The sequence below is a fragment of the Rhinopithecus bieti genome, unplaced genomic scaffold (assembly GCF_001698545.2).
Source record: "Rhinopithecus bieti isolate Rb0 unplaced genomic scaffold, ASM169854v2 scaffold_60905, whole genome shotgun sequence".
NCBI lineage: Eukaryota > Metazoa > Chordata > Mammalia > Primates > Cercopithecidae > Rhinopithecus > Rhinopithecus bieti.
Genome location: NW_016823418.1, coordinates 85,879 through 103,873, shown reverse-complemented (window position 1 = coordinate 103,873; position 17,995 = coordinate 85,879). Strand labels below are relative to the sequence as shown.

The window sequence follows — 17,995 nt, the reverse complement described above, 5'->3', positions numbered from 1 at the left end:
GAAACAACTGTATAAAGAAGGTGCTATTATTCCCAGTGGGGTAATGGAGGCACAGAGAGGCTAAATCTTCTGTCCCTCTCACAAGGCTGGTTAATGATTGTGTTTGGGATTTAAAACCCAGGACCTGTGCTATAGCCCACCCTCTTGCTCACTAGTCCTCTCCCACTGCCTTCAGTGTGTTTTCCTATCTTCACAAGTTGTGGCTGGGTTAGAATAATCACCTTATTCAGTGATAAATTTACTTAAGGAAGCCTGAGGTACAATTCCACAGGTTTCCAAAATTTGTCAGATTTCAGGCTGTCTGAATGTATTTTATTATCTTGCCTATTGAATTGGTTGTAAATTTACACTGTAAAATAATTTTCAATAGCAGATTTATATACTCAAATGAAAACATAATTTGTTCAGCTTTTGTTTTCAGTAGTTTACTACTGCAGAAAGTTGACCTATACAGACTCTACGTCTATGGAATGTGTCAGTTGACTGCATGAAGGTTGGTAGGAAGGGGAGGTGGTCTGTGGGAGCCAATGGCTTTATGTGTCATCAAAAGGAGAAAAGAAAATCCTAGTTTATAAAATAACAAAATCACGTTTAGAAAATAAACAAGTTCGTCTAGAAAGCTAACTTTCTAAGCTAGGGCATCTCAGAAAAATCAAACATTTCAGATTCTCAATCAAAGAGAGATAGATTGACATATGACAGTCTCAATGCCCTCCGTGTGCCTGTTCCCGATTCATTTGGAGGCATAATGCTTCCCTATAAGGGCAAAAAAATACAACCATAATAGGTGCACATAAACCCCTTTTCTCTGTATTCTCTCTGTAATACACTTCCACCCTCTTTACAAAATGAAAATAAAACAACCCTGGCTGGCAAAGATTAGGAATCTGCTGGCAGCATCTTTTAAGAAGAAAATATGCTTTACATTTCTTCAATAAATTTAAAAGTTAAACTGATGGTCTAAAGGAATGTGCTAGTTTCCCTCTGGTCTTCCTGACTTTCCCAGGCCTTCATAGGTATAACTCAGGGGCAAGAACTTGGTGGTTGTAGTTGTGTGTAAGTTTGAGACGAGCGCTCTTAACAAATGGATTGATTTCCAGTCATTTCTTGTCTATGTGATTCTGCATACCAAAAGAAGAAAAAGCCAAGAGTTGTGGAAATGATTAGAGTATTTGTGTTTCAGGTGCCAAAGTAATAAATCATTTCATCTTTAATATGTTTGATATTTAATAATATTAGAAACTCACTTTCATTCAAGATGGAAACATACACTGACACACGCACACAAACACGAAAACCAATTTTTATTTTTGTTATGGCCAAAATTGTTAGAAGACATTCTTATAAGATATAGAGAAGCAACAATTTTGATCCAGTAACCCTTCATGTTCTTTCCCTCTGCATTTCTCAGACCCTTTGAAGCTTGCAGACAGCTTAAAATCTAAACAACCTGTGCCTGTGCTGACTTATGATCACCACCCTGATCCATTTCCTGTCTTCCTGGCTTTGCTAGCTGTTGAAACAGTGGAGCTTGCCTCATGTGTGTGTGTGTGTGTGTGTGTGTGTGTGTGTGTGTGTGTGTGTGATTGTGGGTGTGGGTAGTTTAACCTTTTTACATCTTAGCTGCCTGTAAACTCAGTGATTGCTACGTTCAGATCAAACTTTGAACTTGTTTTGTTCCTGGCGCCAGGAGTCTTCTTGGGCTCCCCATTCCCTGCTGGAACCACTACCATTTCCCATGGTTACTCTACAACAGCTTCACTGGCTGAAAATGAAAACTGAACAAAGAGATTAAATTGTGAGGTAAAATTTGCTTTTCAATTTCTTTCCCTGAAGTTTTATCCTACCCCCACAGAATATTGTGTGCCTTAGAACAATTTCTGTTTTGAACATATTTTATAATTAGAAAGTCTTTGGCATAATTCCAATTTTCTTATAGAAAACTGTTGTTTATGCTGTCTAACATCTCTGAAGCTTTCAATGTTCAATTTTAGTTGTCTACATTTAATGGAACTGAAGCATGCAAGGAATGGAGATCTTCTCATGAAACTGTAAACCACTTACGGAAAAGAAATCTTTTTCAAGTTTTTGTTTCTCTGCTCCCATCTTTCATCCAGTCCCACTCACATGCATGCATGCAGACATATGCGCACACACACACCTTTAAGGTGCATTCCAGAATATAAAATATGTCATTTACTACATTTATTTAAGTAGCTGGATTTGATGTGTATCAGATAGAGCTAAACTTTGTCAGGGTATGACAAATGGAAGAAATTGTTTTTTTCTAACTGAAAGAAAAATATAGTTTTAATGTTAAATGACTGTTTCTTCTAAAACAGGCATTGTTTTTTATTTTTCTCTTTTGTTCCATTAATATTCCTTAAAGTCAATTTTAGACATTTTAATTTTCAGCCTATGGCTCATCTTAAATAGGAAGTCTTGAGATCCCGTGTATAATTTACAACTACTTTAAATTGCCTGCTCCTTTCCAATAGGGTTTAAAATATTTTATGAACTAATTTTTAGATTTTAAAGTAAATGTCATTCATAAATCATCTTTCAACATATCTAGTTTAATTATATCAATTATTTGATATCTTCCAGTCCTCCTCTCCATACTCTTCTCCCCATATAATTCAGAACTCATCATTTATCCATTGGTCATAACGAGGTAATGCTAGTTCATGCCTAATACCCTGTAGCTTCCTGTATTGGACACCCACACTTTCCAGAGGTGACTAGCATATATTCACAATCAGTTGCCTTATTTTCATCTTCTTACTCATTCTATTCTTCTCTAGCAACATTTTTACAGCATGAAGAGCCTGACCTTTTTGTCACAGGGGATTTTCATTGTCAAAGCAAAAATCTCTTCCAATTTCTAAACACTCTTGTTTGAATGAGATAAATCACAGACATTTTTGACTGGATTGGGCCTACAGGAAATTTTCAGTATGATCACATGAACAGAGCTGGACAAACTAAAGTCCATTCCTGGGTTGCCACTCCTTTTCTGTGCTTCTTTGAGCAGGGCCTCTGAAGATCTGTTTCTTAATCTTATCCACAGAATGAAAATAAGACTGATCTTTTCAGGGTAGGTAATAATTAGAGAGCATATACACGAAGCATGATCAACACAATTTGTTTTAAAAGACACTGAATTCATTTTGATAAATCATTTACATAAACCCTGTATCATTAGATAATTAAAGGTAGTTTAAAGTCATTTTCTCAAGTTTTAAGTGCAAACAAATTAGTTGAGGATCTTACTAAAATGTAGATTCTGCTTCTGGGTTGAAGCCTGAGATTCTACATTTCTAACAAGCTCTCCGATAAGGCCAGTAACACATGGGACTTATACATGGTCTGTAATTTGAATAGAAATTGTAAATCAATTTTATGCATATAAAAGAATAGTACAAATTAAATTAAGGTGAATAAATAAAGAAAAGGCAAAGGATGAACCAAGACATGAAATGGAACCAGAAATGATGCTATAAATGCATAATATAAGCTACTTGCTATATGGCGAATAAATTTGTCTATATAATTTTAGTGGACAGTATGAAAAGGGTATTGGCTCCATCAATATTCATTCACTTTTGCATAATATGTATGCGTTATAAGAGATGATAAGCAAAGTTATACTGCTACTAAACATTACATTCTGGAGCCAATGAATAGAGACTCATTTATTTTTCTCAATTCAGAATAGACACTTTTTGAAATGACGTGTACCATTGATATTTACCTTTAGATAATTTGGGAAGAAACAACTTGTTAAGAAGTTAATAAAATAAAATGTTTCAGAAAGAGCTATTTCATTTATCATGTGGAAATCAAGTCTGATATCTAAATGTACTATGTTGACTCCTGTGGGCACTCATTCCTTTATATCCAAACAGAGAAGGGCACTATTCTCGAGATATCAAAAGATTCTAGGTGAGAAGTGGAAATCTCATCATTCATTCATTTCTTCATTCAATTTATTCAATACAAACTTCATCACAAGTACACTACTTACAGACTTACTTTCTTTTCTTTCAAATTCCTCCTTCTGCTGACTCCTTGACCATCCACATTAATTATTCCTTTCTTGAGCTGCTAACATGTTCCACAGTATTTCATGCTGGAGAATATTTTCTACAAGACTGTCTCCACTAACGAAACATTACAAAGACTACCTGACATTTTACTGGAAATGGAGAATAACTGAGAAGCATATAGAAGATAAATATTTAATATAATTTTCCTAAAAGGCTCCATTCACTCAGCTGTCATTGACATCCTTGCCCCAGGGCTTCAAATGCTCTAAACTTGTCTGTATCTAATCTATTTTGAGACTGCTCCTCCATTAATATCTTCTATTCCAGATTTCTGAGGCCTACAACTCCATTACTCAATAAACAGTGTGAAAATGCAAAGTTCAAGTTATTTTTATTAATTTTCACTCTATTTGTAGCATAAGATGCTACATGTTTCAGGACAAACCTATTGTTGAATAATGACTTTTACTGGAAAACAAAATAACACAGCATTTTGTGTAAAACACATGAATGATAATGTATAAAAATGTGGTATGTAATATATATCTTATAATATAAAATGAAAAAATGATTACCCAAATTTCTCCCTCCTAGATTTGTGTGTGTGTATGTGTGTGTAGATGGGGGTAGTGATGGTGGAAGAGTTGGCTTTGAAATACAAGGCTGTTGTCGTAACATGTTCTTCCTAGTCAAAAGCATACCTCTTTCTGTACAAATTAATGTTAGGTAAGCTAGTTTAAGCTCCAGCTAGCTGTTAAGTTAGTGAGTTTTGTTTGTGGGTTCACAAATTACTTGCAAAATATTTACCAGAAACTATTATACTTAATCAATTAAGAACTTTTGGCAATCTTTAAAGTTATTTTACTAGAAGCAATACAATTTCCTCTAAGATATTATGCAATTTATGCTGCAATTAGTTCAAATTCTTTCTATCCATACAATAGTAAATATGTTCTATGTTATTAAATTAACAGATCTTAAGAAATAAATGGAACATCGATTATGAAGGAATCTATAAATTGTAAAATAAAATAAAATTGATGTAAAATGAAAACCATTATTAAAAGCAAGGCTATGGTTTTACTTACAAAGTTCAGTGGAAATGAAATGGAAAAAATAAATAATGAGTAGCTCTTTGTGATGCTAATTTTATGTGTCCAATTGATGGGGCCACAGGAAACCCAGATATTTGATCAAACATTAATGTGCATGTATGTGTCTGTGTGTGTGTGTGTGTGTGTGTGTGTGTGTCTGTGAGGGTGTTTTTAGATGAGATTAAAATTTTAATTGGTAGATTGAGTACAGCAGATTGCCTTCCCTAATGTGGATGGGGCTCATGCAATCAGTTGAAGGCTGAATAGAACCAAAAGGTTGACTCTCCCGGAGGTAAAGAGGAATTCTTCCTGTCTGACTGCCTTTTAACACATACATATATGATATTATTTTAGAGGCAGGTATGCAGGCATATTCCAGGATATGTAGGGTGAAATGGCAAACTGGAGACCCAGTAGAGCTGATGGTTTAGCTCTAGTCAAAAGGTTGGCAGGCCAGAGATCCAGGAAGAGCAATGTTTCAGTTTGAGTCTGCAGGCAGGAATAAACAAACAAAAAACAACGATGTTTTCGTTAAAGCTCAAAGGCAGTTAGGTAGAAGGAACACTCCTAGGAGCATCACCCTTTTTGTTCTACTCAGACTTCAACTAATTGGATGAAGATCACCCCCTTAGGTAGAACAATCACTCAGTCTACCAATTTAAATATTAATCTGGTCCTAAAACACCAATACAGAAACACTCTGAATAGTGTTTGGCCAAATGTCTGGGGACCCCATGGCACAGTCAGGTTGACGCAAAAAATTATCAATGACAGTTTCTAAGCAAGCAGAAGTAACAGGAGCACCAAGCATCCAATAAAAAATTATCAGACATGTAAACAAGGAGAAAAGAGACTACCATAATGAGAAAAAAAATCAATCAACTGAAAACAACATAGAACTATGCAGATGTTACTGTTAACAAAGAAGAAAAATCATTAGAACTGTATTTAGTATGCTTTAAAATTGAGAATAAAAAATACAAGCATATTGAAATTGAACACCCAGAGACTAAAACTACAAAGCCCAAGATAAAACATACTGGAAAGGAGTAAGGACAGATTAAGCACTGCAGAAGAAAAGGTTAGTAATTACAGAGACAGAGCAAGAGAGAATATCCCAAATGAAACACACATAGAGAAAAGCTTTTTAAAAAACTAAATAGATAATCTCTCAGCTGTGGGCAACTTCATATGGCCTAATATGCATGTAATTATAGTCTCAGAAGGAGAGAGAGATAGAAAAAATATTTGAAGAAATAATGGCTGAAAATTATCCAAATTTGATGGAAACCGTAAACTCACAATTCCAAGAAGCTCTATAAAGCTAAAATGTGCATGTGAATGCACACACACACACACGAAAATAACCACACCTAGGAACATTATAATCCACTTGCTCCAAATAAGTGATAAAGTAATCTTAGAAGCAGACAAAGAAAGAAGATGAATTACAAACTGAAGATCAAAGGTCAGAATGACAGCAAATTTTCTTTAAGGAAAAATGAGGTATAGCTGAAGTCTTAATAATGAGTGGTGGATTTATTTTGCCTTAAGTCCAGATTGTTCAGATTGTTTTGGCATATTTCTGTGAAACATGCATTTTAACTCAAAGAGAGAGATGCAGTTTCATTTCTTTCCAAAACCTCCCCTAGAGACCTTTGTCCTGCTTGTCACGGAGCCAGTTACTGCTCTTGCAATCTACTGTACCTAATGTCCACAAAATACGCCCTTTGTACTTAGATCTCCATGTGCCCACAATGTAAAAGTCCAATTTTACTTTGTGACAAATTGCGGTGTCTTAAGACCAACATTAGTTACTCAGATTCTGATTTTTATTCTCTATATTTCTCCAGAACGACCGTCAATCTATTATATATTTGTACAATCTGGTATTAAAATGCTTTCCCCAAAAGATATTCTGCGAGAAGATCTGAAGTTGGTCCATGGTTATCCCATGCCCTGTGCTTTTGTGAACAATTGGGAAAAAATTGAACAGTTCCATAGCAGACCAGATGACATTGTGATAGCCACTTATCCTAAATCAGGTGAGTTCTGTGGCCTGACAAATTCAAGTCCGACCTCGATTTTTGTTTCCTGGAAATCAACTTGTCCATAAAATAATTATCATTCTAAATAAAGTTAATATTCATTTAGTGCGGTCACCTATTTTAGTATATTAAAATTGGCATTTGGGGCATAGAAAGGGGAATTAAGTTTGTAATAGAATGTGTTAAAATGGTAGTGTTTCCAATAGATTCTTCTCCCTCTCCTGTGCAATTTGGGTAATTATTTTGAAAATGTTGCCTTTTGTCACAGGTACTACTTGGGTTAGTGAAATTACAGACATGATTCTAAATGATGGAGATATTGAAAAATGTAAGCGAGGTTTTATTACCGAAAAAGTTCCAATGTTGGAAATGACTCTCCCTGGATTAAGAACATCAGGTAAATTTAACCCCCTTGGAATTATTATTTTGTAATATTATTTACACAGCATATGCATTATTGTATGTGTGACTCTCACTGAAACTGGAGTAGATTTGGTGACATAAAATGGAAGCTGGAAAACAATGTAAAATTCTTGAGGAATATGAAGAAACTTTATTTTTGTCTGTTGTATATCCAGGTATGATATCAAAGATGAGAGTCTTACTGTACAAAACAATTACAAATTTGATTGATAAAATAAACAATACTTTCTCTGTCTTATTGACTTTTGTTGGGTAGAATTTGTCAGATTAGATCAGTAAGTTCCTAATTCAGGACATTGTTGTAATTAATAAACAAGGAGCAACTTTTCTTAAAACATAGAATTCACTAATACTATTAATTTTTCTTCCACAAGTATTTATGGAATGCTTGTAAATAATTATTCACTGTGCTATGGTATAGATACATAATGATTAGAAATTATATATTGTATCACAGGGAGCTTACAGTAATATTGTGACGTTAAAAAGTAAATAACAGTATGTCAATGTTAGTAGTCTTGCACAGCCAAAGAATAGGGTTCTGAGGAAGCAAACGATAGGAAAGCTTACTTTAAATGGGTAATAAAGGATAAAAAACTTAGACAAATTAAATTAAACAAGTTTAATTGAGCAAAGGACAATTAACAAATCGGGCAGCCCCTTAAGTCAAAATAGCCTCAGAGATTCCAGAACAGCTACATGGTTTACAGAAGGAAGGAATGTGACACACAGAAAACAGAATTGAGATATAGAAACAGCTGGCTTAGTTACAGTTTAGTGTTTGACTTATTTGAACACAGTTTGAAGAGTTGGCCACCTTCGATTGGCCAAAACTTGGTGATTGGCACAAGGTAGAATGCAATATGTTTACACATCCAGTTAGGTTACAATTCACTATGTATAGAGAAACCTTTAAGCCAAACTTAAAATGTGTAAGATGATAGCTTTAGTCTAAATTTAACAAGGGGCATCTACTCCCAATTGAGATTAAAAAGTACATGCTTGGGTAAAGAATATTACAGGATATAGTCCTGGAAAGCATATTCCAGGAAGATCTTGATATAGCCCGGGGTCTAAAATGATCCATGAAAGAAGGAAAAAGTGGGATGCAAAACAATTGGAAAGTAGGCTAGGATAGATCATGTAGGACTTGTAATTCTTAAAATATTTTCTCATTTTATTCCAAGAACATCGAGGAAGACATTGAAGGGTTTTATGCAAAGAAAAGTTATAGGGTTTTTGTTTTTTTGTTGTTGTTTTAAATACAAAGACTCCACAAGTCGCTTGGTGGAGGTGGAATTGAGGATGCTAGAGAAGATATATTTTTGACTTGTTGATGGACTGTCAAGGAAATATGAAGCAAATGAAAGAATCAAGGATGACATAGTTTTATTTCATCAAGCAAGTGGACTGTGGAACTATTTGCTTGCAAGGAAAAGTACTTGGAGAGGAACACATTTGGGGATAGGGTTATTAATATTTTAGTTGTGAAATGGTAACCTTGAGATGCCATTGGATATTATAACCAGTTAAAATTATAGTGAATTAAAATGATGGTGTTTGGAGCTTGTTAAAATATATTCATTAGGCAATGCTCAGCATAATTGGACATTGGAATCAATGTGATTGCCCAGGGAAAGCCTGTGGAGCAATATGAGAAGAGAAGGACTGAGCTGTGAAAAACATCAACATGCAGAAGTTAGGTAGAGAAAGAGGGGCTAGCAAAGGAAACTGAAAAAAATGAGCTAAGAGGGAATGGAAGAGTATGGTGTCTTGTAGATAAATGAGAGGAGTATTCAAGAAGTGAAGTTTGACTGTCAAATGTTGCTGGAATCCTGGGATAAAAATAAGCAGTAGGATGGTGATAGACCTGTATGCCAAGGTAAAGAGAAATATCCAAATCCTCTTCTGTAATGGAAGTGCCCCTCAGCAGACTGACTGAACTAGCTGCTTCCATAAGCAGAGACGAATCAACTGGCAGGATGTCAGTTCTTCTATGTCATTGCCAGAAGTCAGAGAGCAATTGCCAATTTTTGTTTTGTTTCATTTTGTTTAAAAAATAGATTCAATTTTCAAAGTTACAAATCTAAAATCCCAGTTCTTCCCTAAGCCATTAAGTTCAGCTTATAAATATTATTATTTTACTTATACAACAAAAGGAGTTTAATATTTGATCCAAGTTATATTTAATTAAGCTCCTTTAAACACTTAAGTGGCATTTATATAATCAGTATATTTCATTTCCTTGAGTACTTACTTTATCTGACCAAGACAAATCTTCCCAAGTACTTATACTCCAATAAATTAAGCTCATAAATACAGCAAATCTTAGGTATTTTAAATGTTCCAAAACTACATAGAAACTTAGCAATAATTCCACCACTGTACTCCAGCCTGGGCGACACAGCAAGACTCTGTCTCTAAAAAATTTTTTTAAATAAAATTAGAAATTTAGCAAGATTTCAACTTAAAATTCAAGTATAAATACTCAACATTTTTTACTTAGCATTACAAATCAAATCCGTTACTCTCACAAAGTTGTTACTCTTACATTTGTCAAGGACTTAAAATGCAAACTGCAAAGATTCTTAAAGCAAATGGTTATCATGAGATATTCTTAAACGTGCCCATGTTAAGGCTTGATGTTCTTAAACATGTCTATCCTTGGAAAGCTTGGAACTGAGATATTATGCTGGGGGCAAGGAACCCAAATGAGTTCAAGAATGAGGCAAGACTTCAGAGCCATAGAAAGTATGAAATGAAAAAAGTGACAGAACCAAAGTAATCAGAGGCATGGGAGTAAGGGATAACAGATGGAAAGGATTGGGGATAGAGAGGGAGGCTATGCAGCATTGCCTGACAGTGAATGGCTGAAGTTCAGCAGGTGGATGAGGGTAAACTATGTCATTTAAATCTACTCTAGGCCGGGTACAGTGGCTCACGTCTGTAATCCCAGTACTTTGGGAAGCCCAGGCAGGTGGATCACGAGGTCAGGAGATTGAGACCGTCCTGGCTAACATGGTGAAACCCCGTCTCTACTAAAATATACAAAAAATTAGCCAGGCATTGTGGCGGGCGCCTGTAGTCCCAGCTACTCGGGAGGCTGAGGCAGGAGAATGGCCTGAACCCGGGAGGCAGAGCTTGCAGTGAGCCGAGATTGCACCACTGCACTCCAGCCTGGGGGACAGAGCGAGACTCTGTCTCAAATAATAAATAAATAAATAAATAAATAAATAAATAAATAAATAAACTCTAGAGCCTGAGTGTAAATAATTTTATTGTCTTTACTCATTGCTAACACTCGTACTTGTGGATATAAAGGGTTCATTTAGAAGACTCACTTGGCAAAATGATTGCAAAACAGGGGAAATTGAGAAATCTTTCAGGGAAGCTGAATGCGGAACAAGGAACAACAGATGTGAGAAAAACTTCTTAAAAGAAACAGATATAAGTTCATGTCATGGCCATTAACTAATAACGAGTTGTGGAAGATTACAATTTCTCATTTTTATATGCTCAGTAAAGTGACTGTAGTTGCTAGATCAGTAGAGGCATAGTAAAATTCCTGGTGGAGTTGTACAGTATTTTATGTTTACAGTCATTTATATTTGCAAATAAAATACAGGACAATTAATTAATTTGAAATTCAGATAAATATCCATTTTATTAAGTATACAAGTACTTTCCAAATGTTGTAAGGGAAATATTCATGCTGAAAACAATCTGCTATTTATCTGATAATTCAAATGTAACTTGGATTTTCACATTTTTAAATTTCTTGTCTGCCAAGCCTGTCTCTACTGACATTAAATAGTCTTCTTCATACTGATCATGTGCTAGTCACTGTTCTCTATGGACATTTATTTATGAATAAAACAAGTTACACCTCTGTTCTTATGGAATCTCCATTTTAGTGTATGTTTAGGAGTGAGGTTGAGGAAGGGACATAAGGACACAGGAAACAAACAAATAATTTAAAAATCTACTAAGTCAAAAGGTGTTTTATAGAACATTAAAAGAAAAATGTTGTAATAGGCTGAATGACTTCTTAGCACATGCAGTGAATTATTGTGAACATTTAAAACAAAGTATTGTTTTCAATGAGTCGGATGCAATTTTGTGTGGGTTTGCCTTTGCATTCAGCGATGGCAAGATGATTTAAGATTATCAGGCATTCCAGAGTTTAGACTGCATATAAGTAATACTGTGGAACAAAAAGGAATGCATAAGAAGTTTGTGTATCATCTATCTTAAGACCTTAATTTGAAACCAAGTTCTACCATGTATTTGTTGTATGACTTTAAAGAGCTAAGCTAATAACTAAAGATTACACATTTTCCTGTCCATACGTATATGGAGAGACATATGACACATATAGAATATAATAAAAATATAGATACAACAGCTGATATTACACGCAAAGTTAATGTCACCTATGCTACAGTAGCTGATACAACACAATAGCCAGTTTTAGACTTACTAGTTATTGATATCTCTTTGGCATGAAGAAACATTTAAAAAGTCATTTATTGCACAGGTACAATAAAACTCCAAATTATTTAAGAGGGTATTATTATCTCTCGTTTTGGAGATGGGGAAACTGAAGTACAGAGATTCTGAGATACTTTCAAAGTGTCTCACAATGCTTAAGTGATAGAGTCTGCATTTGAACTCAGGGTGACTAACCTCAGAATGTGTACCCTTGAATGTTACACAATACAGACTCTAGTAATGTGGTGAAATGCCTGTGATTGGTTCAGAATTTAGCTGCATTACATAATGCTCAAAAATGTCTTGAAAAACTGATTGGCAAAATAAGGAAACGTAACATTTCTAGAGACTCTAATATTTCTGTACACTTAACTCAATTTCTAGGTATAGAACAATTAGAGAAGAATCCATCACTCCGGATTGTGAAAACACATCTACCAACTGATCTTCTTCCTAAGTCTTTCTGGGAGAATAATTGCAAGGTATACTCCAGACTCCAAGTCAGTTTTTTAGTGTGACCCTATCCCTTTACCCACTCACATAGTTTATTTAAAATTTTTTTTTGTTTCTGTAACCAAATACTTGCAACAATCTATACCCACTCACATTGTATGTAAATCTTCAGAAGTCATTTACTTGTGACCATGAAAACTGAGCTACATTGAAATATTTCCATTAAAAATTAACTTTTAGTCTGAGTTTATATACTCAAGTTTTCCAAACTTGAGCAGCAACAGAATAAAAAAAATCTCAGCACAACATTGCTACTATTATTCCCAACTCTCCCTAGAATCGTCAGATCCTTTCTGTAAAAACTGAGCTTAAAGGCCGGGCGCGGGCTCAAGCCTTGTAAATAACCAGCACTTTGGGAGGCCTGAGACAGGCGGATCACGAGGTCAGGAGATCGAGACCATCCTGGCTGAACACGGTGAAACCCGTCCTCACGAAAAAAACTACAAAAAACTAGCCGGCGACGTGCGGCCGCCCTGTAGGTCCCAGCTAACCGGGAGCGGAGACAGGAGAATGGCGTAAACCCGGGAGGCGAGTTTGCAGTGAGCTGAGATCAGGCCAAGCATCCAGCCTGGTGAACAGAGTGGATGACTCCGTCTCCAAAAAAAAAAAAAAAAAAAAAAAAAACTGAGCTTCAGGACGTTAGTTCTTATTTGAAGATTTGGTATAAGTCTTTGTCAAAACATTTGTTCCTGCTTATCTGCTTTGGGGGAAGTTTTATATTTCAAATTCTATTGCTTTAATAGTTCCGGTGCTATGTAGATTATGTGTTTTTTCTTATCTGACTTTTGATAATTTGTGATGCGTGAGAAACTTTTCTAAGTTGCTGACTTTATGAATGAACAGTTGTTCATATTATACTCATTATTATTTTAATGGCTGCAGGATTTGTTCTGATACCGTTTTGTTCCTGATCTCAGTTATTTGTGCCTTCTCTCTCTTATCTTTGTCGGTCTTGTCATAAGTATATTTTACTGATTTTTTAAAGCTTTTTTTTTGCTTTATCAATTATTTCTGTTATCTGTTTTTAGTGTCACAGATTACTGCTTTTTTTCTCTATTATTTCTCTCCATCTACTTGCTTTGGGTTTATTTTACTCTCCTTTTTCTAATCTCTTTAAGCAGGAACTGATATTATTGATTTGTTTCTTTCCTACTTTCTAAAATAAACATTTAGTGTTGTAAATATTTTTCGTCAGTAAAGCTTTAGTTGCATCCCACACATTTTGATATGTCATGCTTTCAGTTGCACTCAATGCTATGCATATTTTTATTTTATTTGAAATTTCCTCATTTACTGCAAGATTTTGAAGTGTATGATTTAATTTGTAAGTGTTTGAGGATTTTTATGTTTTCTTTTTGTTACTGATTTCTAGTTTTATTCCATTTTAGTCAAAGATCATACCCTACATAATTGCAATTCTTTTAAATTTCTTATGGTTCATCTTGTTCTATCTTCTTAATGGTTCGTGAGCACTTGAGCAGGCTGTGTATTCTTCTTTGTAGGTGGATGTATTCTCTGTATTTTTATTACATCCTCTTGACCAATAATGTTGTTCAGTTCTTTTATATCCTTTCTTGTTTTCTGTCTAGCAATTATAGCAATTGCCTGAGAGTGGTTTGTAAACATGCTCAACTGTAACTATTGATTGGTCTATTCCTACTTCAGCTTTACTGGTTTTCATTTCATGTATTTTGAAGTTCTGCTGTTTGCTATTTGGAATTCAGAATTGCTTTATCTTCTTAACAGATTAGTCCTTTTATCATTATGTAATGCCCCTTGTGATTTTTTTTTCCACTGAAGTCTAACTTATATTGATATAGCCACTCCTAGTTTTTACCGATTAATGTTTGCATTACATATTTTTGCTACCCTTTTACTCTCAATGTCTCATTGTCATTTTGTTTGAAGTGTGTCTTTTGAACAGCATACAGCTAAGTTCAGTTTTTATACACTCTGCCAATTTTTGTCTTTAGATTCATGTGTGTATATTATATAAATTTAAAGTAGTTATGGGGTAGAGCCAAGATGGTTGACTAGACAAATTCTGGAAGAGCTTCTCCCACTAAAAAAAGACCAGAATATCAAGCAAACTGGCATACTCCAAAAAGATCTTTGGATAAAAGGCATTAAGAGTGAATAGAGGGAGAATGCAGATGGTGGAGCTACAGGGGGAGGAAGCTAGGAATTCTGAATAGGGCTGTTGAGCACCATGACTTATTCCTGGTCCTGCACAGTTCCTAGAGAAGGAGTGAGTTAAACAGGCATGAACAGCCCCCTCTTACCATGGACCTCCAGGATCCTAGCTGCAGGAGACTCCATGACTCCCAGAGACATTTTAGTTGGCGGGGAGAACTTCCCAGAGAATTGGCAGAGACAGTACTCTATTCTGTGTGGAGTCCAGAGGGTTTGGCGCAGGAATAGCTGCAGTGGAACACGGCCATAGGTGCCCATCCCCCAAGGCTTTCCATATTTCTTTAGGTGGCTTTAGCTTTTGTTAGCTCCCAGGTCTGGAGAAAGCAGGCCTGTCTTGCACATCGGCCGGGGCCAGTCTGATCTGACTGCGCCTCTCTGTGCTGGCTTCTACTAGGGCCTCCGCATAGCCATACTCACTTAGTGCACAGCCTCAGCTGCCCTACTGAAGCACTTGCCAGCAGCTGCTGTCATAGTTCTTTGACCAGCAGCCCCTAACTTCCAGTTTTTAGCCCAGGTTTTTGCTTTTGCATATGGATCCTTACTGGTGCAGATTCACTTTCAGCCTTCTCCCACCAGTGCACAGTAACCTGCAGCCTATTCCTGCTACCCTATGAGCAAGTGGATGCACGTGACTGCCCCATCACTACATATGTGGCTCTGACCCCCTGCTTCCCTGTTGGATTACACTGTCTCATGTCATCTCCAATGACCCAGTGAAGCACCTTTGCCAGCATCCCTGATTGGAATGTTGTTGTCAGTAGTCTGGGAACACATTAGCACCTCCAGCAAAGAAGGTTCTTGACTTCAAGGGGCCAGAGAGCAAAGCAAATGGTCTTGTTCTAGCCCACTAGAGACAGAGCACATAGCCCTGGAGTGCCAAATTAAGCCTTGGTCCCCTAAAAGCATCCAAAAAGGAAAACAATCTAATAAACCCAAATTTACACTAGAGTCAAAACCTCAAGGACAACAAAGAATGTAAAAGCAAAAAGTACCATCCAAAGGAAAGGAATTTAAAAGATTAAAGAAACATTAGCTGTCACAGATGAGAAAGAAACAGCTCAAGAATTCTGGCAACTCTGAAAGCCAGTGTCTTCTTGCCTGCAAATGAACTAACTAGCTTGCCAGCAATGGTTCTTAACCAGATTGAAATTGTTGAAATGACAGACATAGAATTCAGAATCTAGATGTCAAAGAAACTCAATGAAACATAGAAAAAGGTTGAAACCCAATCCAAGGAAAACAGTAAAACTTTTGAAGAGCAGAAAGAAAACATAGACACATTGAGAAAGAACAAAACTGAACTTCTGGAAATAAAAAATTTACTAAAGGAATTTCATAATACAATGGGAAACATTAATAATAGAATAGACCAAGCTGTGAAAAGAATATCAGAGATGGAAGACTGTTGCTTTGAATCAAAGCAGGCAGACAAAAATTTTAAAAAGGAATTTTAAAAAATGAACAAAACTTCCAAGAAACATGGGATTATATAGACACCAAACCTGTGACTCACTGGAATTTCTAAAAGAGATAGAGAGAGGCAATTAACTTGGAAAACATATCTGAGGATACTGTCAATAAAAATGTTCTCAACCTTGCTAGAGAAGCCAACACACAAATTACATAAGACAACAATTCCCGAAATATAGAATGAAAGGGGAACTCCAAGGTCAACATGAAATAAGAATTCTTAAAGACAGCTAGTGAAAGGGGCAGGTCATGTACAAAGGGAACCTCACCAGGCTAGCAGTGGACTACTCAGCAGAAATCTTACAAGTCAGAAGAGATTGAGGGCCTATATTCTGTATTCTTAAGGAAAGGAAATTCCAACCAAGAATGTCATATCCAGTCAAACCGCTTCATAAGTGATGAACAGATAAAATCCTTTTCAGAAAAGGAAATACTAAAGGAATTCATTTGCATCAGACTTGCCTTCCTAGAGGTCCTTAAGAGAGTGCTAAACATGGAAACAAAAGATGTAGCAGCTACCACAAAAATATACCAAAATACACAGAACATTGGCACTATAAATCAATTACATAATCAAGTCTACATAATAACCATTTAACAGCACAATTACAGGATCAAATCTTCACATATGAATTTTGATCTGGAATACAAATGTGCTAAATGAGCAACTTAAAAGGCACAGACTGGCAAGTTGGATAAAGAAGCAAGAAGACTCTGCTGCCTTCAAACTTCAAGAGACTCATCTCATATGCAACAACACCCATAGTCTCAAAGTAAAGGGATGGAGAAATAGATATCAAGCAAATAGAGAACAACAACAACAAAAAAGCAGGAGTTGCTATTCTTATTTCAGACAAAAGAGACTTCAAACCAACAATCAAAAGGACAAAGAATAATATACAATGATAAAAGGTGCAGTTCAACAAGATTTAACTATTCTAAATACATATGCACCCAACTTTAGAGCACCTAAATCCATAAATCAAGTTCTTACAGACCTACAAAGATACTTACATAACCACATAATATTAGTGAAAGACTTCAGCACCACGCTGATAGTGTCAGATCATCAAGGCAACACACTCAGGACTTAGACTCGACACTTGACTAAATGTACCTAACAGATACCTATCCAACAACAGAATATACATTCTTCTCATCTGTAGATGGCACATATTGTATGATTGACCCAGGTTTTACTCAGCCATAAAGCAATTCTCAATAAATACAAGAAAACCAAAATCATACCAACCACACCATTGGGCCACAGCACAATACAATGTAAATTAATGCCAAAAGTCAGGTAGCGTGATGCCTCCAGCTTTGTCCTTTTGACTTAGGATTGTCTTGGCAATGCGGGCTCTTTTTTGGTTCCATATGAACTTCAAAGCAATTTTTTCCAATTCTGTGAAGAAACTCATTGGTAGCTTGATGGGGATGGCATTGAATCTATAAATAACCTTGGGCAGTATGGCCATTTTCATGATATTGATTCTTCCTATCCATGAGCATGGTATGTTCTTCCATTTGTTTGTGTCCTCTTTGATTTCACTGAGCAGTGGTTTGTAGTTCTCCTTGAAGAGGTCCTTTACATCCCTTGTAAGTTGGATTCCTAGGTATTTTATTCTCTTTGAAGCAATTGTGAATGGAAGTTCATTCCTGATTTGGCTCTCTGTTTGTCTGTTACTGGTGTATAAGAATGCTTGTGCGGNGG

The 17,995-nt window shown here is 35.9% G+C and overlaps 1 protein-coding gene across 1 annotated transcript in view; it reads left to right on the top strand.

The window, feature by feature from the left end:
- The first annotated feature begins 1,526 nt into the window (after positions 1–1,526).
- The window catches only part of SULT1B1 (sulfotransferase family 1B member 1), a 39,956-nt gene continuing 23,487 nt past the window's right edge, over positions 1,527–17,995 (top strand). The window contains exons 1-4 of the mRNA XM_017861404.1: positions 1,527–1,803; positions 6,997–7,188; positions 7,460–7,588; positions 12,490–12,587. Coding sequence (XP_017716893.1) covers positions 7,041–7,188; positions 7,460–7,588; positions 12,490–12,587 — 375 coding nt within the window. The 5' untranslated portion in view covers positions 1,527–1,803; positions 6,997–7,040. The remainder of the gene's footprint in view (positions 1,804–6,996; positions 7,189–7,459; positions 7,589–12,489; positions 12,588–17,995) is intronic.